Raw genomic sequence first — 23295 nt, 5'->3', positions numbered from 1 at the left:
ACCGAACATTGAAAGATCTACGCAATGACTTGAGATGTTTTGGAGGCGCAATGATTTTACTGTCTGGCGATTTCCGCCAAACACTGCCAGTAATTCCAAGATCAATGGCTGCCGACGAAATAAACGCTTGCCTCAAATCATCGAATCTATGGCGCTATATGAAGAAACTTCAGCTAACAACAAACATGAGAGTTCCATTGCTTAATGATACATTTGCTGAAGATTTCTCTGAGCAATTGCTTACTATCAGTAATGGTCGAGTACCGGCCGACGAATCAAGCAAATCAGAATTTCTGCAACTTTGTCTCATCGAAAGACGAACTTATCAACAAAGTATTCCCAAACATCATTCAAACATCAACAAAAATAATGTATGATTGAGTGAACGAGCAATTTTAGCGGCTAAGAATAACGATGTAGATGACCTAAACTACATAATTCAGAATGATATCATTGGAACAATGCATTTATTCAAATCAATTGGCTGTGTAACGAACGAAGATGAAGCCACCAACTACCCAATTGAATTTTTAAACTCCTTGAATGTGCCTGGCTTACCACCGCACAATTTACGCCTCAAGGTTGGCTCCGTAGTAATTATGCTTCGAAACATAAACCCACCAAAACTTTGCAACGGTACGCATTTGGTGGTAAGTAAATTGATGAACAATGTGATTTATGCGACGACCCTCAAAGGAAAATTCGAAGGTGAGGAACCGATATGTCGTTTGAGTTTAAAAGACTTCAATTTCCGATCCGTCTTGCATTTGCCATGACCATTAACAAATCACAAGGACAATCCTTGAAAGTTTGTGGTCTGAATCTCGAAAATCAATGTTTTCCACATGGTCAATTATATGTAGCATGTTCACAGGTCGGAAGACCATCTGCGTTGTTTGTACTTGCGCCTGATAATAAAACAAAAAATATCGCGTATCACAAGGTGCTTAACTAAAGAGTGCAACCTATGCACCAGAATAGTCAGTTAGTTAAAAATAAAGGTCGTGTAACTAACTATTAAGTATGACTTTTTTTTTATTTAGATGTATTAATGTTTAAGTTTTTTTTTTTTTTAAAAAAAGTCAACTCCTATTTTTTTGAGCCTTCGTTTTTTGTATTACTAGCACTTTGTTCGATTTCTTTAAATAAAATAGAGAAATTGTGTTTATTTTTCTTTTGAATACCATTACTGGATAGTTTTTCTGGCATTTAAAAATAAAAAGTGTTAAAAGTTGAATGCGAAGTCAGGCTCACAATCATTTACAAAGCTTTACAATATATAGATTGTTAGTGAAAAGGGAGTATCTGGCTTCCGGAATATCGATACATGCGGAGAATATAATGCACCGTTTCTGCACCTTAAAAAAAGTTAACAAAAACCACAAATAATATAAAATGATAGTTCCATTTATTAAATATTTAACGAAACAACAAATTTGCAAGACATTGAACATGTTCCTTTGTTAGACCTACCCTACATATACTAGAACTGGTGTTTCTAGTGAATTTTTTTTTCAATTGGCAATGCGACGGAAGTTTAACCAAGCGCCTCCTTCGGGAAGGCAGAAAAATTGTTTCGGGTCAATGACAAATTCAGGTTTTGTTTGAGGATCGACTGCTACCTCCCAATTACGGATAATTTCAGCAATAGCAGTCTTTGATTGACACTGAGCAAATTTCATACCTATGGAAGTAAAAATATGCATATATACATATATATATGATACATATATGTAAGTGACAACAAGCAACCAGATACTACGAATACTGCAAAGTAGCCTTGGAAATAACGATAAAAACTAGTTTTATACTCACCTAAACAAATTCGCGGTCCATCTCCAAATGGCAGGAAAACACCCATATCTTTATACTTCTTCGCTCCTCCGTTTTGAAGACTAAATCGTTCCGGATCGAACTTTTCTGGGTCGGGATAATACTCAGAATCATGATGAAAACAATAAAATGGCAATAAGACCACCGTATCCTTTTCCAACTTTATCACTTTATCCTTGCTGGTTCTGATTTCACAGTTTTCCGTACAAAGCTTGGTGTTGCTTGGAATCGGACCTCGAAGACGAAGAGTTTCTATTATAAAAATACTAAATTTGTCAGAAATTTAAAATAAAGTGGGATTCACTCTTACCGTTAATACACTGTTCCAAGTAGGGCAAATCGAAAAGTTTTTCATATGACAGACCTCCCTCAGAAGCAACAGCAGCAGTTATCTCGTCCCGAAGTTTTTGTTGGATGTCACGATGCTCCGCTAACTAAGAATAGTTGGATGTTATCGATATGTATCGTATACTCCATGATGAAAGGACACGTTTTCGAAATCAGTTTATGTTTATGTTAATTGAATTAATATAACTAAGGCAAGGGCAAATCATTATTCATTTTGTATGGGAGGGGAGGTATATTTCTAGCCAATATCTAGAAAATATACTTATGATAAATATGCTCAGATACTATTATTAAGTTTAGTAAAACAGGTATCTGTATGGAGTGTATTTTGAAAACTAGACACCATGTGCATGGACCACCATATTTATTTTTAGATATTTAGGTTGGCTGGTTTTGGACAACATGTCTTTGAAGTAATTGACCCTTTCCGGGCCCCCACGCTCCTCCTCTTTGCAACCAATATTAAAACTAATATTGGTTTCGGAAAGTACTAATCAAAACCTTTCATTTGATATCCCACATGATTTTCCCCGGAGAAAAAAAATTTACACGCCTTTTTGAATATATGAGGATCCCCCTTAAACTCGACGTGGAACTATGTTACTCACTCCACGCAATGGGATTTACAAATTCCACCAAATTTCGTATCAATAGGTGTAACCTTTTCTGACATAAAATTCAAACCAGACGGACGGACAGAAAGACAGACAAAGGGCTCACTGAATAGCGGCAAAGGGCAATTGATTCTTCATATATGGAACTTTAATATTTCACTCGAATGTTAATTATAAAGTCAGCATCTTATTTGCATAGCTGAATTTGATAAGTTTGAATTATTATAACTTTGACACTAATAGCCAGATTTCCATGAAACTGGCATGCGTGTATGCGATTCTGTCTTCTAATGTTGATGCAACATTTAGTACTTAAGGGGGTTTTCAGTCAATTTTAAAAGGTTGGCAATATACAATTAGTAAGTTTATTTGTGCTGATAACGGAATGGGACATATTTTTGGTAAAATATTAATCGAGGCCTTTCATTTGATCCTCCACATGACAATATTTCTTTCGGATGGGTTTAGTTTTGGAGAAAAATACCACCAGCCAGCATCCGATTAATCTTTTCGTGGAGGAGCTTTTCGATGGCGAGAGTGACTAAAAAGTGTCTCTGTTTAATGGGTTTTTTATTCCCGACTTCGATGGCCTGAGTCTTTGGACTTGTACGTCCTAAGCCCTCCGACTCGAATAACGGAAAACTGCCAATGACAGCCTCGAGCCTTGCTCGCTGGTGTGTCGTCAACTGGTGTTGATTGACGCTCTCAACATTTTCAAGTGCACATGTGGTGCAGATATGTCAAGTGCGGGTCCGAACTTGCAGACAAAGTCGGCACCAAGGTAAAGATTTTGTGTTAATTACCGGATTAGGAGGAACGTCATCGATTACGTCTGATCACGAAACGTGATGTCAGCCGAATGACATTCGGTGAAACGTGGGGCAGTGGCGGCTCAAAATGTATGCCTCGAAAAGTGTAATAGGTCTCGTTCTCAGAACCTATCCAACCGAAAAATTTGGAAAAAATCGCAATGGTGCACCTGTGCAAAATCTAGTCCTCAAGGTACATCCCATTCCCATAGCTGCTCAAAATAAGTTGATAATATTACCATACTTTAGAAATTTACCCAAACAGCCCCCCCCCCCTTAAGTTCATCCTAAAAGTGAAAAATTTTACGTCAGTATAGGTGATAAGACACGACATCATTCTGGAAAGTTGACAGCAAATCTAACTATTCCTAACAAAGTTATATGTAAATGGTCAAAGTTTGATATTTCACGTGAATTTATTGCATTTTAAAGCATGTACGACGTTATAATCCTTTTTTAGCTTTTTTTTTAGTTATTTGTACATCAGTATCAATTATTCCAGCCAGACATATATATTTGGACACTCTAATGACGTTTGCGGATAGTATCCAATTAAGATAAACACATATGTATGTAAGTTAGTACCAGAGGTATTCAATTTGTGTACAAATATGTAGAAATGCACGTACGTATGTTTTTGTGTTTGGAGTAAAGAGGAAATCTTCCTTCTGATCAATTGCGAGTCAGGGTGCGGTGCAGGCAATGTTAATTTGTTTAGGACGAATACAATACCTTTCTTTAATATGTAAGTACATCTTGGGGTGTGGAAATACATGATGAAATGTTTTGAATTATTAGCTATGTACGAATTGACAAACATAATTAAAAAGTTCGTCATAAACACAAAACTTTATACGTGAAGCGCCAGCTTCCGGTATTCCGACTTATTTGTATCTCTTGTTGAATACCTTCTTCACATTTGTTAATAATATTGAATACCTAGTGTGAAACCTTTGAGAATGACTATTACCAATACGACCCTTTCCAGATCAAATTATTTGTGTAAATGGCTCTTTAAAAAATATATTGTCATTGAATTTTTTTCATGCACTCATCGTTCATCATAAGGAAACACAAAACCTTTTATACCTGAAGTGTCTAGCTTCCGGTTTCACGACTTGTTTCCCCTCCTGTTCGTTGTTGCGATGTTAGGTGGAATGCTGTCACCTTCCGCCGTGGGTTAGGACCCCGGGCAATGAGTTCGGAGTTCTATATACTCTCCTCATTCTCGGTAAATGTCCCATCTCCCTTCTTCAAACAGACAGAAGATATTGCCCTGTCTAGGCTGGCTACTTCACAGAATTCCCTTAAGCTAGTCCGTGTTGCTTTCCTGATCGAGTCCTAATATGTCGTCAGTGAATGTTTGCACCTCTACCAGTCTCCACTTTGTTTCGCCCGGTTGAAGAGTTTTCGAACCTCGGTTCACATTCTGGCAAGGTCGATGACTTAGTTCTCTTAGCTGGTCAGCTGGACACATCCCCACTCCATGTTTACTGTACGAAATATAGTCCAACTTGATTTATTTTGAATAGTGTAGGACCTACTTGACTTATATTGAAGTAAATAAAAGTGCCACTCATGAACATGTCGTGCAAACAATTTCCAAGTTTCCAAGTTTTTATCTGAATAGGTTTTGGAATCGAATGTATGTCAAGGGATAGAGGTATTATATGAGAGCACCGTTATGACTTTTCCGAACTTTCCGGTTGAATGCTTTTAAGGATGTGTGCTGTCTCACTTGAGGTTTATAGTTCTTTTGTTCCTTACTCCCTTATTCTCTCAACTAATATCAAATCTTAGACCTACATTCTTACATTGTTAAGTACTAATCCAAACATCTTATTTGATAGCGCACACACATATTCGAAGAAAAAATTGTTCCATCCCCATTCACTGCCCGGTGGGAGCTGCAACACATTTCGGCAAACCGTCAACGATGCCACGCTATGCCCCATTGAGCAGTAGATGACAATCATATTTCCGCTTCTTGGAAGACCTCATTAAAATTTGGAACAAAACCATGCCTTTAATATGTGATGCTGCCACCTTATGTGATGTTGCCAGTCCACTTGATAATTCCTCTTTAACTTACTTTTCTTTTAAATGCAATGAGTTTATGGATAGTCGGAGCAGCTAAATGCCAAACTCCAGACTAACCGGCTTTGGGAGCAGCAATTGCCTGAACTCCACAATAATTTAACCACGTAGTGTGAATTTTGGGAGCAGCAATTGCCTGGACTCCACAGAATAAAACACGTTGTAATTATATTTGATAGTTCTAACGAACTATATATTTTCAATTCATATTTCCTATTTTATACAAATTTTACCTATACTTAGTAGGCCTGTACATATGAATTTACAGTATATTAGAGAAAATATTACGTAGCAGGCAATGATAATGTGGATAAGTTTACAGTATTTTACAAATAGGACTTCATAGTTTGTATATTAAACTAAACGCAGAAGTAACAGATGACCAAAATTAACACCACGACAGAGCTATCGCAAGAACAGAAAGGCTGGCGAAGTAGACGACGTAAATCCGCCAACATCTAACTATAACAACTACCCCGCGTACTGTCGGCACACGCTATCACGCCTTTGTGCCAGTCAGGTTCGGAAATATAAAGGGGATGACCATTAAATATGGATATGCCCTTTATGTCATGTGAGCTTCAAGAGAAATTTAAAGGACGGGATCCTCAAATTTAAGGTAAAGTTTCCAACTAGAATTGACATTTTTCTATTATTTGATTGAATGATGAATAATAACGAAAATAAATAAAGCAAAGAAAAAATAGACAAAACCAATTCAACTTGGATGACTAGGCCATCGCAGGATCTGAAACTTTAGATGAGGAAAGAGCAAACGAGCAAAGCAAGTATAACATCTTATCGCCCTCGCTGCACCAAAGATGCGTCGAGCGTTTGCTGCAATACGTATCGCAACAACTGTTGACCAAGGGTCGATAGAAGCACATATGATGACATGAACAACATCACATTGCGCAGGCAGCAGTTTCTGCACTCGTCAACGTACTCTTCCTCACCGTCTGGCTGAAGTCTTTACTGAGGTTTAAAACGAATTTCAAAAAGCGTTAAGAATTTTCGAAAATGCACCTTTTGCTTAGACAAGCTATTCCCACGCTCTATACATCCATTCATTACTTAAAGGACCCTTTCTCAGAAACAACCCAACGAAAAAGTCTGCAAAAAGTTATGGTAATCTAGGTCTCAACATATTGCTCAAATAAAGTTGATAAAAATATATTTTGAAAAGTTACTGCGAACACCTTTAAATTCATCCGTGAATTTTTTTCCGTAATGTAGGTTTGATGAAATCCGCGCACGGTTGTTGTCAGCCAACAGAGCCTATTTCAGCTTACAAAAACTGTTCCGCTCGAAACGTCCCACCATAGGGTCAAAGCTCTTACTGTACAAGACTATGATCCTGCCAGTCCTCATTTATTCCTCGGAAGCTGGGTTCTTAGCAAGGAGAATTGCAAACTCTTGGCCGCGTCCGAAAGAAGAATCCTCCGAAGAATTTTCGGCCCCCTACATGAGGATAGACGATTCCGTAGCCTACATAACGACGAAATCTATTAGAGATACCATTACCGTAAGGTTGTGGGTAATAATCCGGCTCAATAGGTAACGGTGGGCGGGTCACTTAATCCGTATGGATGAGAATCGTCCCACCCGAAAAGTCTATAAGGGCAATATCTATGGTAGAAAAAGAAGACGAGGCAGACCCTGCCTAAGATGGAGCGATGGCGTAGGTCAGGACGCCAGGCAGCTTTTAGGGATATCGAATTGGTGGACCTCGGCGCAAAACCGGGATGTATGGAGTTCCTTATTAAGGCAGGCTTAGACCGGATACCGGTTGTTGCGCCATTGATGATGATGAATTTAGGTTTTACTATGAGGCATTATGGAGATCCTACTATCATTAACAAAGTAGGTGGAAGTTGCCTATTTCATATTGAATATTGGAGTGCTACGACCCCCCAATTTTGACATCGATCATTTGTACGATCAAGCTACCCCTCCACAGTGGTATCTTGCTAATCGGGCTGTAAATATATTGAGTAACCCACCTGAGAATATCAATAAGCATTGGACCGCCATTAAAGTAACTCTTTGCTCTAGCGCTAGGCTGTCGTCCTGAAGTGGCATCACAAGATCTAGTTGACTGTGGAAGCTATTAACTGAGGGGATTGAAGGCTCTATTGACCGGTGCAAGTAATGGCAAGCGCGCTCGAACTCCAATACCGAGCGAATTCTTGGGAAGTTCAGCGCAATAAAGTAAATTTATTAGGGAAGCGGAAGATGACGTAGAAGGAAATGATTTCAGCAGTTTACACCACAACATTAAATGGTTTGAACGTAGTCGATAAATTTACCATGGCTTTTAACCGTGTCACATCAGGTTAGATTTCACCTCTTGTAGATGAAACGGCTAGTTTCCGCTAGTGCAAACACGGATTGTATCTTAAAACAAAAGAGAAATCATCTCAATCCTCCTCCTGCTGTTACTTATCGCTGTACATATACTGCAGATCTGCTACTTCCACTCGAATGGAAATCCGAAGCTTTTCCTGGAGAATGGAAGAAAAAGCTGATCGTAAAGCTTGCAAAAAAGGGCACCTTTTGAGCATAACAACTGGAGGGGTACCTGTCGCAAAGATAATAGATAAAATAATCCTGGAACGCCCCAAGGAACATCTCGAAACCTTGATCGAAAGAGAGCGGGCTGATTTCCGGTTCGGATCTCCCTGCATTCACTACGTAAACACTCTACGGATAGAGGGAGTGTATTTGGCGTGCTCTACGCAGAAGGGTAATTCTGGAGAAAGTATTCACTATAATCAGAGCAGCATATAATAATGGTTGCCATTCACCCCTTGGTGGGATATAGCGCATTAACCACACCTACACGCCATGATTCGGGGTTGCCTCAAATGCCCTTCAGCTCCTCCCCACAACTTCCAGAGAAGCTCGCACTCTTCCTCCACTCCGCCCAACACCCTTTGGGGCGAGCCATTCCAAGGTCTTCTTGGGGGACTGGATTCTACTCCATGGCGAAGCTCACAAAGCAATTGTCACCCATCCTTAAAGTGCGATATCCACGACCACTTCCGTCTTCTAATCACAATTTGTATGGGTGGCAAGCCTATGCAGAGTGTGTGAGATAGTGTCGCACTTTGATGACACGCCGCAGACAAGAGTTGATGAAGGTTTCGAAAGCTTTCGTAACAGTGAAGTTCGCTTTCCATGTGTTACTCTCATCTAGCAACAAGGAATTAATACTAACACATAACACACATTTCCAGGTTTTAGACAGAGCAGCGGAAACGGATCTAGCCCTGTTAATGTGTCGCGCAACATCCAGTTCGATGTCACTGTCGGCAGAAACCACGCTTCCTAGACATACAAATTGACCGATCTGGTTGCTCGCCCTCGTAGGGTCATGGACCGTGGCCAAACGACTCTGTCTTTTGGAAGAGAGATAAGTAAAGTTGTACTGACCAAGGTTGTAAGTATAATGGGACTGGAGAGTGCATTGACTCATCAGACTGAGAAATTTGATTTTGTCTCGGTTCACATTTTGCGCCATCATATGTCGCTCTGTTAACAGCAACTTGTTTCTCTGGAATGCCCCTCCTACATAAAGCACTCCAGATACACTCCCTGTTCACTATATCGAAGGCTGTTCCGAAATCGATGAAGAGCAGGTGGAGCGAAGATCTAAAATCCCCGCACTATTCCAAAGTGATCCGTGGGGTATTGGTGTGGCCAAAACTGGAAGATCCCGAACGCAAACCAGCTTGCTCTCTGCTGAGCAAGGTATTCTTTGATGCGTTCCACGATTATTTTAGTTATTACGAGGAGATCTTCAAAACCAGCGGCTTTACTCCCCTTTGAGTGCATTGATCTGATCTGATGTGATATGGTTAAGAACCGTGGTAAAGTCTTCTATCCACCTCTTCAGTTGTTCGTAATCGTAGATGAAAGGTCGACCATTGACTTCCTTCACAGAACCATCGAAAGATTTACGACCACATGTAAGCTCTTTTGTGATGCCGTATACATCCCTGAAATCATTCCGATCTGCAGCATCTTCCTGTTCAGTGGCAGCAGATTGGCAGCAGATTCTCTCTTGTCACGCTTAACTCGGCCAGTAAACCCTTCAACCCCTTCCGTTCATCGATCCGCTTCCACGATTTCGCAGTCACCCATATGACGCACCTTCGGGATGAGAAAAGAGCATTTTTGACGGTGGCCCAATGCTCATCGATATTCTCAGGCGGGTTACTCAGTATATCTGCCGTTGGAACAACAACATGGCTAGCGGAAGCGGCGGAAGTTGCAGAAATCGACGAAACACCCAGCATTACCGTTACGGTCGGCAAAATCGTGTTTCTCCATCACATTTTCGAGCAAGGTGTCTTCAGATCCCACCTTGGCATCGGAGAGGAATCTATCCTAAGTCCAAACCTCTGAAACGGTTCCTACAATAGTTTGCCAAGACACGACAACTCAAAAGAGTCGTGCCTAATCGGTTATGCTAATGACTTTGCCGTACTGGGTGGGGCGAGAGTAGTCCGACCCTCTATACGTAAACACATTCACCTCTCATACCTCTCCAAAAAAGGTGATATTAGGCAAAAGCATTCATTCAAAGGTATCAAAATAGGTGTCATATAAAAAGGAGTAACCCTGCACCAACTAAACCAATGCTTCGTTGTGCATTTTCAAATACAAATTTAATACGAAGATAATTCGCGCATCCAAATATAACAACGTGCAGCTATTTACACATACGGCAGAAGTGTATTCATACTTATAAATACTTAAAATTGACAGCACATTACGTAACCAGCACAGTAAAAAAATTTTTTCCGACAATTCTGACCTTTGCTGTACAATGTTTGTGCGAAAACACTACCCTCAGTGTTTGTAAATATGAATACGCAGAAGACTGTTTTTGTGGCTGAGACGCTACGTGCTGTATACCTTACGTGTTTGTAAATGTGAACAGAGCTTAAGCCTTTCCAAAATTTGGTACTTCTAATTCCGAATTTGATTGAATTTGATAAGGCGTCCTTCTAAATGGACCATAAATAAATCCCATCCTTTCTTGATAATGCAAATGAACTATTAATAATATATCTTTTGAGGGGAAATAAATAAGAAATATCACTAAGTATAAACAGGAAATATTTCTGCAGAAAGTCGGAACAATATGTCTAGGTAACAGTATGAAAGAGTTCACTTTGTTAGCGACCTCGTTATATAATAAATATTTCACTACTCACCAGCTGTAAGCAATTCGATATTAGAATGCTTGAAGTCTCGAATCCATCCAAAAAGAATGTCATTGTATGTGCAGCCATTTCGAGAGTCGATAGATTCTTCTTTTCCTGCAGTTGCAGTAGATAGTTAAGAAAATCAACCCGGTCGCTCTTGGTCTCCTTTCTCAATCGAATTGCCGCCTCCATTAAATCGGTGAAAAACTTCTCAATTTCAGTTGATATCATTCGCATTCTGCAGATGTTCGTCATTTTAGGAATCAATGCCAAGAATAGGAAGTAGAGTTGCACGATAAATGATTGGCTCATTAGCTTCATTCCCATTTCCCGAATCTTGCATTCACCTCTGTCAAATGCTCCGGCTTCGACACCGTACACACAATTGGCCACAACTTCAGTAGTAAATCTCGTTGCCAACTGGAATAAACATTTTGACGAATGATAACTAATATAAATATGTATACGTGAACATGAAGAGGTATGTTACAGGCAAGAATGGGGAGGGAACCCTTCAATTCATATTTGCTTCTTTACCTAAAATATTTCCAATTTTTGTTGCTTCAGAATTTTTGTTCTTCTTTATTCTACGTCTTCCTGCCTAGTGCACCAATATTTATTTTACAACTAGCCATATATCCTGCATACCAGATAACGGAATTTGAAGCACTATTTCTCATCACAATCCCGGCAGATGCCGGATTTTACCTAATACTAGCACTAAGTGCCAAGCATTTAGGCTCGGACGATCCTACTTACTTAAAAACTAAAGGGGCACTGGTGGTGGTGGCCGGTGGCAGGGCAGTGGGAGAATCCGTCGAGTACTCCCCGCAACATCGAGCACGTATGCAGAATGGTGTACTTCTGCATGGTTTGAACCAGACTGTGCGAAAGTCCCAGGACATCAAGGGAAGCCGTGAGGGATTTAGGTACAATACCTGTAGCTGACAATATTATGGGAACTACAACCACCCGCTCGAGATGCCAAATTTCTTTGATTTCCCGAGCCAATGGCTCATAGTTCACCTTCTTCTCCACGTATTTCCGTTCAATGTTGCTATTATGAGGGATAGCAACATCAATAATATACGCAAAGCGACCCGTCTTGTCAACTAACAGTACGTCAGGCTTGTTGTATATTATTATTATTATTCTGTTAAGGGAAAGTCGCACCGCGTCCTTGAAGAACTATTGTTCAGCCGACAATGACCAGTTAGAATTCCCACTATGATTCGGAGGTTTTTTTGGTGAGGTTTAAGCAATCCTTTGTGCGCATGGGTTCGTATCCCCCAATAAGCACCCTGGACTGCTCCATCCCTGGTAGGCCCGCGCAGTATAGTTCCCTCAACCGTTCCTCTTCATTTCTTAGACTCATAGCCATGAAACCGTTTCCGATTCCACAGAAGGGTTCTGGCCCGTATAAAGGCGTCCCTCTTGGCTAGATCGTCCGCTGCCTTCCAACCCAGCATGGCCTGGAACCCAAAGTTTGCTCATATATACAAGTAATAGCACAATATAAATATTTAGGACATACATATAGAATAAATATTATTGGGTGCAGGTATAATGTATTTTATATTGACTGTACCATAGTTGTAGTTTTCCACTGACATATTCTTATCTTAAGATAATAACAGGACCTTGTTCGAAGAACGCATCTTGTTTTGTAACAGGTGTGAACAGGCCTGATAATAAAAATGGTACAAGCATAATGTTGTTTATATTGCTTGTACCCTATTTCGTAAGAAATGTGTGGTCGTTAATGAAGACACTTTGACCTGCGCATTGTAAAATGCAATATGGACATGTGCGCGACACATGATAAAGATAAAGATAGGATAATGTTTACAAGATAGGTTACTTTGTAAGAAATATTGTAAGTGGTCTTTAGTCAAAATTTGGAATTAAAATAAAACGGTCGTACGATCCTTCCCAAACGGACTCAAATTGAATTTTATTTTAATTTACATACCTCTTTCGCATTTAAGCCGCCCTCAATCGGTGTCAGCGTTTCTAGCTCTAAATACTTCGTCATCTTAGCACAAACTTCTTGCATCACAGGATAACAGGCTTTAATCTATATATTTGAGAACATACACTCAATGTAGTATTTATAAATAACAAACTGTGATCATGTTGCTCACTCGCATTGTGGTTAAAGCTGGTGTAACTTCTGCTCGCTTATCCTTCCATTCTGGCCCAGTCAGGAAAAATGGATTTCGCGCTAAAATTGGATCCAGATCTTCATGAATCTGAAAATAAGTGTTTGTTAATTCACTAAGGTTAACCACGCAGGGAGTTATAGCGTCTTTAGCCTACAAAAAAATTTATTTATATGATTCAACTTATTAACAATGATAGAATGTCCACAAAGATAGCGGAGACACGCTAGTAAGACATTATACGTTTTATATACGTACATATGTATATATGTTCTCAAAAATATGCCCGCTCAAATTTTTAGCAGCGAGATTTTCTTGCTATGGTGGGTTTTCATCTGTAAGTAACATTCATTGAACATTTTGTTGCTAATTATGTAACTACATCAAAATACAAATAAATACCCACGACTAAACCAACTTTCGAATTCATTCCTGCAGATTTTACACAAACCCAATCGGCCAACACACCGTTTTATGGACACGAAAACTATCAACTAAATCACTGCATCAAACAGTCCCCCGTAAACCACAGTTTCTCACCATATTTCATCCTTGTCAGGAAGAGAGTGATTGTTTAAAAATATGTGAGCCCATAACCTGGAATTGCCTTTTGAATGTACTTAAAAAGAAAGTTCTTCCTTGCCGATTACGTAACTTTTCGTGGCGAAGGAACTTAGTACGAGCAAACCTAGGCAACTCACAGAGAAACTTAACGTTTAGCGTTAATTAGACCTCCAGCCAAAATGAACCGTTCGTCACAAGGAATGAATGGTTATGGAGGCAGAGATATGCTCGTAAGCAATGAATCCAGCGTATCAGACTGCTCTCAGTTTCAGCTGACCTTGATCCGTGTCGGTGTCCGGATAGCTGAGTGGTTAGATCACAAGGCTATCGTACGGAAGGTCGCGGTTCAAATCTCACTGGTGGCAGTGGGATTTGTATCGTGATTTGACGTCGGATACCAGTCGACTCAGCTGTGAATGAGTACCTGAGTCAAATCAGGGTAATAATCTCGGGCGAGCACAATGCTGACCACATTGCCTCCTACAGGCTATCCTGTAGTGTACCGTTACGGTCTTGAATCAAGTGCTCTATTATTATTATTATTCAGGAAGGTAGAGCACAAGCCAAGAAAGTACCACAGTTATGGAAAAAGAAAGGTAGTCAAGCAGAATGTTCAAATTACCGTCCGATCCGGTTACTTTCCCATACCATGCAGACTTTTGGACGCATTCTTCACAACCGTATTCGCGAAATAGTTGAAATCACCGTGAATCAAGCCTGATTCGCTAAGAACTGCGGAACTACTGACGCAATGAAAATGGGAAACATCGCCCTCTTTACATTGCATTTTTGGATCTAGAGAAAGCGTTTGACTGTGTACCATACGAACTCATCTAGTATGCTCTACGACAACACTTAGTACCAGAAGAAGCTCTACCACGACCAGTAAAGTAAAGTTCGAAGTATGACCGAAGTATCAAAACCGCTTCGTGTCTCTGTTGGTGTTCATCTCTTTGTTCTTGTTATGGACGCAGTCACACGAGACATCCAAAGTCCAGTGCCCTATACACTCCTTTATGCAGATGATATTTTCCTAGCATCTAATAGAAAAAATGATCTCGAGCAACTTGTTCAAAAATGGAATAATCGCCTCATGCAACACGGTCTCATATTGAATCTAAATAAAACTAAATTTTTGACGACCGATCCACATGAAACAGGCACAATCACTGTCAGCGACAGTGACCAGCCCAGAACTGAGCGATTTAAATATCTCGAGTCAATGCTATCAGCTAATGGAGAACTGCGTTACAAAATTGCTTCATGCGTTAACGCAACCTGACGTTCCACAACTGGTATTCTTTATGATCGACGTATCAACGAACGTCTCAAATCTAAAATCTACCAGAATGTCGTCTGTCCTATCGCGCTCTATGGTTCTAAGTGTAGCGCGACTGTAAAAGACATTGAACGGCGTCTTGCGGTAATGGAGATGAAGATGTTGCGTTGGACTAGTGGCGTGAAACGTTTTGATCACATCCGAAATGAGGATATCCGCGATCGATATGGAGTTACACCGACCGTGTACAAACTGCAAGAGAGGCGTCTTCGATGGTATGGTCACGTAATTTGCACTAACGAAAATTCACTCGCCAAGATGTTTTCAACATCGAAATCGATGGTAAGCAACCAAAAGGTCGGCCGCAAAAACGGTGACTTCATACGCTGGATGAGGATTTGAAAGCCTCGCGATTGCATTCAAATCAGACGCTTGATAGAGCCAAATGACTTGATTGATCAAGAAGACTCCGCTTGTGAACGGGACAAAGGCTGAAGAAAAAAAAGAAGAGTGGCGGTGCAAAAATAGCAGTTCGACATCATACATTATATTACCCTCAATATAATTCCTTATATTTAACTTGTTATAAATTCTCGTTTTGAGAATGATGGGGTCCTAAGTCCACATCAACTTAATGCTGGACCGGACCACTATTGTTAAATATTGCTTTCAGCGAAATGTCAAAATTGTTATAGTTTACAACTTCCCACTATAGCAGAATTTTCGTAAAAAATTAATTTCTGTGAAAAAGTGGAATGACCCACCGATTTTTTTATTCAAAAAGTGGGGCGTGTGCCGTATTGTATTCAAAATTTTTAACAAAAATCAATTAGTCAAAATATCGCAAAAAATCTATATACTTCCATGCAGGATATAACTACAAATATACAATTAAAATTTCAAATCAATCAATCAAGATTTGTTCGAATTACAATTTCGGCCAACTTGAAAAATTTCATCGTCATCATCAACGGCGCAACAACCGGTATCCGGTCTAGACCTGCCTTAATAAGGAACTCCAGACATCCCAGTTTTGCGCCGAGGTCCACCAATTCGATATCCATAAAAGCTGTCTGGCGTCCTCACCTACGCCATCGCTCCATCTTAGGCAGGGTCTGCTTCGTCTTCTTTTTCTACCATAGATATTGCCCTTATAGACTTTCCGGGTGGAATCATCCTCATCCATATCGATTAAGTGACCCGCCCACCGTAACCCATTGAGCCGGATTTTATCCACAACCTGACGGTCATGATATCGCTTATAGATTTCGTCATTGTGTAGGCTACGGAATCGTCCATCCTCATGTAGGGGGCCAAAAATTCTTCGGAGGATTCTTCTCTCGAACGCGGCCAAGAGTTTGCAATTTTTCTTGTTAAGAACCCAAGTTTCCGAGGAATACATGAGGACTGGCAACATCATAGTCTTGTACAGTAAGAGCTTTGACCCTATAGTGAGACGTTTCGAGCGGAACAGTCTTTGTAAGCTGAAATAGGCTCTGTTGGCTGACAACAACCGTGCGCGGATTTCATCATCGTAGCTGTTATCGGTTGTGATTTTCGACCCTAGATAGGAGAAATTGTCAACGGTCTCAAAGTTGTATTCTCCTATTCTTATTCTTCCTGTTTGACCAGTGCGATTTGATGTTGTTGGTTGATTCGTGTTCGGTGCTGACATTGCCACTATATATTTTGTCTTGCCTTCATTGATGTGCAGCCCAAGATCTCGCGCCGATTGCCGCCTGGTCGATCTGGATGAAGGTAGTTTGTAGGTCTCGGGTGGTTATTCCCATGATGTCGATATCGTCAGCATAGGCCAGTAGTTGGGTGGACTTGAAGAGGATCGTACCTCTTGCATTTACCTCAGCATCACTGATCACTTTTTCGAGGGCCAGGTTAAAAAGGACGCATGATAGGGCATCCCCTTGTCGTGACTCATTGGGCATGACCTGGGAGTGTGTAACCGATATTGTGATGGAAAGTGCAGGCTTTGTATTACAATATGCGGAACATACTTGTCGGTCAGTATTGTGTTGTAGAATGCTGAGTGTTTGCATAACAGCACTGGCCTCTTAAACATGTTTAGAGGTAATCGTGGGTCGGCAAATGAGAATACGAAAGTAGGTTAAGGTAGGTCAAGAATAAGCATAAGGAAATGTTAGAGTTAGGCGATTTTTAAAAGCGAACCCGCAAGGTAGGAAAGTTTCAAGTAATGTAAAGTAACGTAAATGTAAGTGTAAAGTGTAAATTAAGTGTAATAAATAATAAAATTCCATTAGAAACGGAAATAAAGAGTTTTAGTGTTAAAAGGAAGTGGACAGTGAAAGTGGAGGTCACGACAATGGTCTGGTCAATCAATGGTTTTGAGAGTGATCCTGCTGCTTTTATCTGGCCTCGCACATTGGTCAGGGTTAGCCTAGTCAGTCTTATTAATTTCGTCGGGATACCGAATTCTCCCATGGCCGTGTATAGTTTCACCCTGGCTATGCTATCATAGGCGGCTTTAAAGTCGATGAACAGATTGCAACAGTTTTTCCATCGCTTGCCGCAGAGAGAAAATCTGATCTGTTGCTGATTTGCCTGGAGTGAAGCCTCTTTGGTATGGGCCAATGATGTTCTGGGCGTATGGGGCTATCCGGCCTAGCAAGATAGCGATAGAGATGGTACAACGTGATACCTCTATAATTGCTGCACTGTGTGATATCTCCCTTTTTATGTATGAGACAGATAATGCCTTGTTGCCAAACGTCCGGTATTGATTCGCTGTCCCATACCTTGAACACAAGTTGATGAACCACTTGGTGTAACTGGTCGCCTCCATATTTAACCAATTCGGCTGTAATTCCATCGGCTCCTGGCGACTTATGATTTTTTAGTTGATGAATTGCACGGACAGTTTCTCCTAAACTTGGTGGTGGCAGTATTTGTCCGTCGTCTTCAGTTGGCGGGACCTCCAACTCGCCGATGTTCTGGTTGTTCAGTAGCTCATCAAAGTACTCAATCCATCGCTCTAATATGCCCATTCTGTCGGAAATCAGATTTCCCTCTTTGTCTCGGCTGGATGAGCATCGAGGTGTATAAGGCTTCATCCTGCTGATTTGTTGGTAAAACTTCCGCCTTCTATGCCTGGTGCGGTTGCTCCCTGTACTTTTCTAGTTCACAGACATGTCGGTTCTCCGAGGCTTCCTTTTTCCGTCTGTGAAGTCGCTTCTCCGCTCGATGGAGCTCGTGATAAGTCTCTGCGCGTGCCCGCGTTCTTTGAGAATGCAACATTACTCGATATGCGGCATTCTTCCATTCCGTTGCTAGCTTACATTCATCGTCAAACCAGCCGTTCCGACTCCTTTTGCGGCATTCTTCCGTTCCGTTGCTAGCTTACATTCATCGTCAAACCAGCCGTTCCGACTCCTTTTGCGGCTGGAGCCAAGTATGTTTGTGGCCGTATCCATGATAACGTTCTTCAGGTGATTGTGAAGATCATTGGTTGATGCTTCATCTCCAGGTTCTCTGTTGACTGCGGTTATTCCGGCATCCATTTCCGTTTTATAGGTGTCGCGGAGGACTATGTTGTGAATGGCTTCAGTGTTCACTCTCACCTGATTGTCAGAGGGGATTCTAGGTGGTATTGTTATTCGAGCTCAGAGCACCATGCCAACGAGATAGTGATCCGAGTCTATATTGGCCCCCCCTATATGTTCTGACATTCATCAAGGCTGAGAGGTGGCGGCGTTCGACCAACACGTGGTCAATTTGGTTTGAAAGGGGTTCCGTCTGGAGAGGCCCACATATGATTGTGGACCGCTTTCCGCGCAAACCAGGTACTTCCAACAACCATTTCGTGTGACCCTGCTAATTGAATAATCCGCAGTCCTTTATTATTTGTTTTTTCGTGTAAGCTATGGGGGCCTAACTATCGCCTGAATACGGGCTCCTTCCCTACTTGGCTGTTAAAATTCCCAAGTATGATTTTAATATCATATCTGGGACAGGCTTCGAGGGTTCGTTCTACTGCCTCGTAGAAGGTGTCCTCCTCCGATTCGGCAGCCTCCCCTGAAGGGGTATGAACGTGTATAGCCGTTCGCTTATGTTTTCAAAGCCGATACCAGCAGGTTTCATTTTTTGGCTGACTAAGAAATCTACTCCGAGCACATGGTTTACTGGATAGCCGCTATAATATATGGTGTAACGGCTCTTCTTCAGGAAACCGGTCCCTGTCCATCGCATCTCTTATAACGCTGTTAAATCAGCCCTATATTGGGACAGGGTATCGACTAGCTGCGCATCAGCTTTATCTCTGTACAAGGAGCGAGAAAATGCGCAAATCGTTAATCCGTTGTCGTTGCCGGGTTCGTCATTGTAAAGTCCATCCTGTCCGTGGCTCCTTTCGTAGCTCCGTAACACCGGTTTTCCGTGTAGGGTTGTCAGCCCTACGCAATCCCCCCCCCCCCCACCAACCTGGAGGACCAGTTGGTACAGTTTGTCCGGTTTTCATGCGCGGGAGACTCGCCTTCATCCTTCTCCGTCTGCAGCTTTTCGTTATGAAAGAGCTCCCAGCGATCACCACGTGGAGGTGGAGATAGGGTTTGGTAGTAGAGCTATTGGTGTTGGTTCAGCAGGCATTTCCCAGGTTTTACGCTCCATCGTGTGTACCAATCCATATTTCGCCCTGGGACCTATACTACCCTTTGACCACTAGTTTAATCTAGTTTCGAGAAAAACGCATCTGAAGTTTTCACATGTTTTCATTGGCCAAGGGGGGGTGGAGCTAAAATTAAAAATAAAAGTATTTAGATGGATTCCTTTTTTAATTTCTACAGTGCCTAACCCCTAAATAACAAATTTCAATGTAACACAGCTGAATTGTAATGACATAATGTTCTTTTACATGGTGGGTACGGTATTTGAGGACATATATATATGTCGCTATAATTTCCCGAAACCATTATTTTTCTTTTTGCTCTTTTTCAGATAAGACATGGAGGACTACAACTTAACTCAAGAAATGAAGAAACATGCGGTTATCGCTGCTATATGTGTAAATCACACCGATTTAGAAATCTCAAATTTTCTTAAATACGCCCGTTCATTCGTTCATAAGGTTCGCCGTGAATTGGAAGTATCAGGTGGCGATACAGAATCTGTTGCAAAAAGCAAAAAACACGTGCGACGATCTGACACTGTCCGATCTGTAGAATTTATTAAAAAAATACAAATGATCATTTACGAGGGCCCTTCAAAATCAATGAGGGCCCTTACGAGGAAGCTTAATGTTTCTGACCATCTTATCCGTCGACTTGTCAAAGATCTCCGGTATAAATCCTACATTTTGCGCAGACGACAGTTTATATCAAAGCAAACACGGGAACACTGAGTTATCCGATCAAAACCCCTTCTAAACAAAATTAAACACCCTGAAGCGCCTGAAATGTTATGGACTTGTTAGCACTGATCAAGGGAGCAAGTGGTTCCCGAAATATCAGTATTTGCAAGAATAAATCTCTACACCAACGAAAAAGAAACGACAAATTTTTTATTATTTCAGAAAATTAAACACCCTCAAGCGCCTGAAATGTTATGGTTTTTTCTGATGAAAAAAATTTCGACCAAGACCAAAAGGCCAACCACAGAAATGACAGATGGCTCTGTTGCGATCGTACAGAAGTTCCTGTTGTCATGCACACGGAGTTTCCACCCACTGTTATGGTTTTGAGTGTTGTGAGCAACAAAGAACATGTCATGCCACCTCACTCCTTCACTCAAAGACTCTTGACTTGACGAGTGAATTCTGCTGCATACATCGAGGTTCTAGAGACAGTAGTGAAACCCTGGATTGATAGTGTTCGCGATGACAGCCCATACATAGTTCAACAAGACTCTGCTCCATCACACAAAGCGATGGCGACACCAGATTGGATGGCTGAAAATTTCCATGACCACATAACACCGAACTTATGGCCTCCTAGCTCCCCAGACCTTAATCCTCTGCATTATTACGTATGGGGTGTAGTTGAGCGTGAAACCAACACACATCCTCATAACACTATTTTTTCTCTGAAGGCGTAATGGTCAATATGAACAAGGAACATTTGATTCAGGCATGCAATCGTTTCCGGACTCGGATCGAGGAGGTTAATGCAACTAATGGAAATTTTATTGAATGAATTTATCGATATATAGTAAGTTAATGTTGTGTAAAAAATTCGTCAAGTTTCATTCATTCATGTTCACACTAAAAGCTAATTATGATAGTTTTACTCTCAAGTTGTCCTCAAATACCGTACGCACCCTGTACTTCTCTAATTAAGTTCAATTGGATGCGAAGTATATATTCTAGACCAAGCTTGTTGAGCTAACGAACCTTAATAGGGCCCACACACTATCAAACAAATTGTGCAACAGAGGCTGTTGCGCAATAATTTGTTAATGTATGGGCGCGTTTGATACGTTGCGCAAATGTTTGACGAATTTCGAACTTGTTTGAAATCTTTGGCGCAACAGTAGTGTATGAGCATATTGTGCTTCGTTGCACAATATTTGTCAGGTGACGACTGAAATATAATTTTCCAGAAAGCACAATTTTCAACCTCATCCCTAGAGAGGGTGGAAAGTTTATGGAGGAGGAAGGGGATGGTGCCTCCTGTTCAAATCCGGTCAAAACTCAATGCGCCCATCACCCTTTTAAGGTTATGGCCATTCAAAGTGGGGTTCCATTCACATCAGCATGGCCAACTTGAATTTTCAAGCCTATCCCAATGAGGAAGACATAATGGGGAAGATAGATAGAAGAAAGAAAGTTTCTCCTCTTCTAACCCCGCGAAAGGACAGCGGCGGTCATAATCCCTTTAAAAGATCGGGTTTAATTTTGAGCCCTATTCCCGTAGTGATAAAGGATGTCCTCTGTCTCAAATTCCCTCCGTCTAATGGGGGGTATTTTGTTGTCATCAGTTGAGTTTGCTTACCATACCCCCGGAGAGTAATTACACTCTCACTCTCCGGGGGTATGGAGAGAGAGGATATATAGAAGGAAAAAAAATGTCCCTCCTTTCCACTTCTGTCAAAGTTATGGCCCCCCGATAGGGGCTATTTTCGAATCATAAATAAGGTCGAGTAATTATCGTCCCAATGTGGAAGGGCGGCTACAGAGGGGGTCACCCCCACCATTCTACCCCTCCCGATAACAATACAGAGAGATGCATTACCATTTTAATGGCATATTACTCGTTCCGTTTCCAACTTTTAACTAATGTTCGAACAAAATTTCACTAAGTGTATGGGAATTACACATTATTATTGCACAACGCAACGTTCCGCATCGCTCCGTTGCGCAATTTGTTTGACAGTGTATGGGCCCTATAATAAACATAAACGACATATGTGGGGGAATGTTTTTATAAAGAAGCGCCCAAGATAGATCAAGATCAAGAGGCAGATGGCAGACAAACTGAAAATGGATCATTTTTAATAAGATCATGTTTTAGACTTAACTTAATGAACATTAATTTTATTAAACCCTGGATTATCTGAAAATTCAAATAAACACCAGAATAAATTTCAAAAGATTGTCCACTAACAATAATTATAATAACTCACCATTCTTCCAAGCTCATTATCGTGGAAGCTTTTGAAGTTGGAGACTAGAATTTCTTGGACCAGCTTCGGATCAACCACTAAAAGCTGGGGAGATCGTAGAGCAAATATACCAACAAATCGTTCCTTCGACTTGTATTTACTAAATGCGAGAAAAGTAGATTAGATATTTTAGAATCACAATCACATGCTCTGCGACCTTTACCGGTAGATATCGTCCACATCGTAAATTAAATGACGCGATTGGGAAAGAATGCTAGGGAAGTTCCCGAAGAGTGGCCTGGGTTTCGGCCCACCGACACCACGTTTCTTCCAATAATTAAAGTTAAACACCAAAAATACATAAATCAAAAATCCGAAAAGGGCGGTTACAATGAAAACAATTTCGATCGGACCCATAATTGAATGATCACCGCGAATAAACCAAACTGAATGGGTTCCACTTCCAAATTGTTACTGCCCCGTTAAAAAGCTTCACCAAGCATCGACAATCTGATAATACACTATCAACAAAAGATGACTTATTTGTAAGAAGAGGGGTCTGAAATTGCTGGTGTTATTATTTAATAAATCAGCATACATTCTATGTTATATGTATATAAACTAAACGTCTGAAATATTTAAAGGCATGATATGTACAATATGATCATCATCATCAACGGCGCAACAACCGGTATCCGGTCTAGGCCTGCCTTAATAAGGAACTCCAGACATCCCGGTTTTGCGCCGACGTCCACCAATTCGATATCCATAAAAGCTGTCTGGCGTCCTGACCCACGCCATTGCTCC

The 23295-nt window shown here is 40.9% G+C and overlaps 1 protein-coding gene across 1 annotated transcript; it reads right to left on the bottom strand.

The window, feature by feature from the left end:
* Window positions 1–1386: 1386 nt before the first annotated feature.
* Window positions 1387–22976, bottom strand: LOC119659341 (probable cytochrome P450 28d1). Its single transcript, XM_038067385.1, has 8 exons — window positions 22712–22976; window positions 22510–22648; window positions 13062–13169; window positions 12890–12994; window positions 10927–11337; window positions 2144–2267; window positions 1816–2085; window positions 1387–1684 (listed from the first exon to the last, which is right to left on the bottom strand). Exons 1-8 carry the CDS (start codon window positions 22903–22905, stop codon window positions 1515–1517), a joined length of 1521 nt encoding a protein of 506 aa, XP_037923313.1. The 5' UTR covers window positions 22906–22976; the 3' UTR covers window positions 1387–1514.
* Between the last annotated feature and the right edge of the window lie 319 nt (window positions 22977–23295).

This window comes from Hermetia illucens, chromosome 6, assembly GCF_905115235.1.
Source record: "Hermetia illucens chromosome 6, iHerIll2.2.curated.20191125, whole genome shotgun sequence".
NCBI classification, from domain to species: Eukaryota; Metazoa; Arthropoda; class Insecta; order Diptera; family Stratiomyidae; genus Hermetia; species Hermetia illucens.
The sequence above is the reverse complement of the archived record's forward strand: the minus strand, read 5'-3'. Positions and strand labels throughout refer to the sequence as shown.

Bases quoted from the DNA above. Each gene is read 5' to 3' on its own strand.
- LOC119659341 (XM_038067385.1), bottom strand. From the start codon at position 22,905: ATGGGTCCGATCGAAATTGTTTTCATTGTAACCGCCCTTTTCGGATTT. The intron at 13,170-22,509 runs GTGAGTTATTAT...ACTTATTTTCAG, and splicing joins ATAATGAGCTTGGAAGAATG to ATTCATGAAGATCTGGATCC. The intron at 1,685-1,815 runs GTGAGTATAAAA...TTACTTCCATAG, and splicing joins TGGACCGCGAATTTGTTTAG to GTATGAAATTTGCTCAGTGT.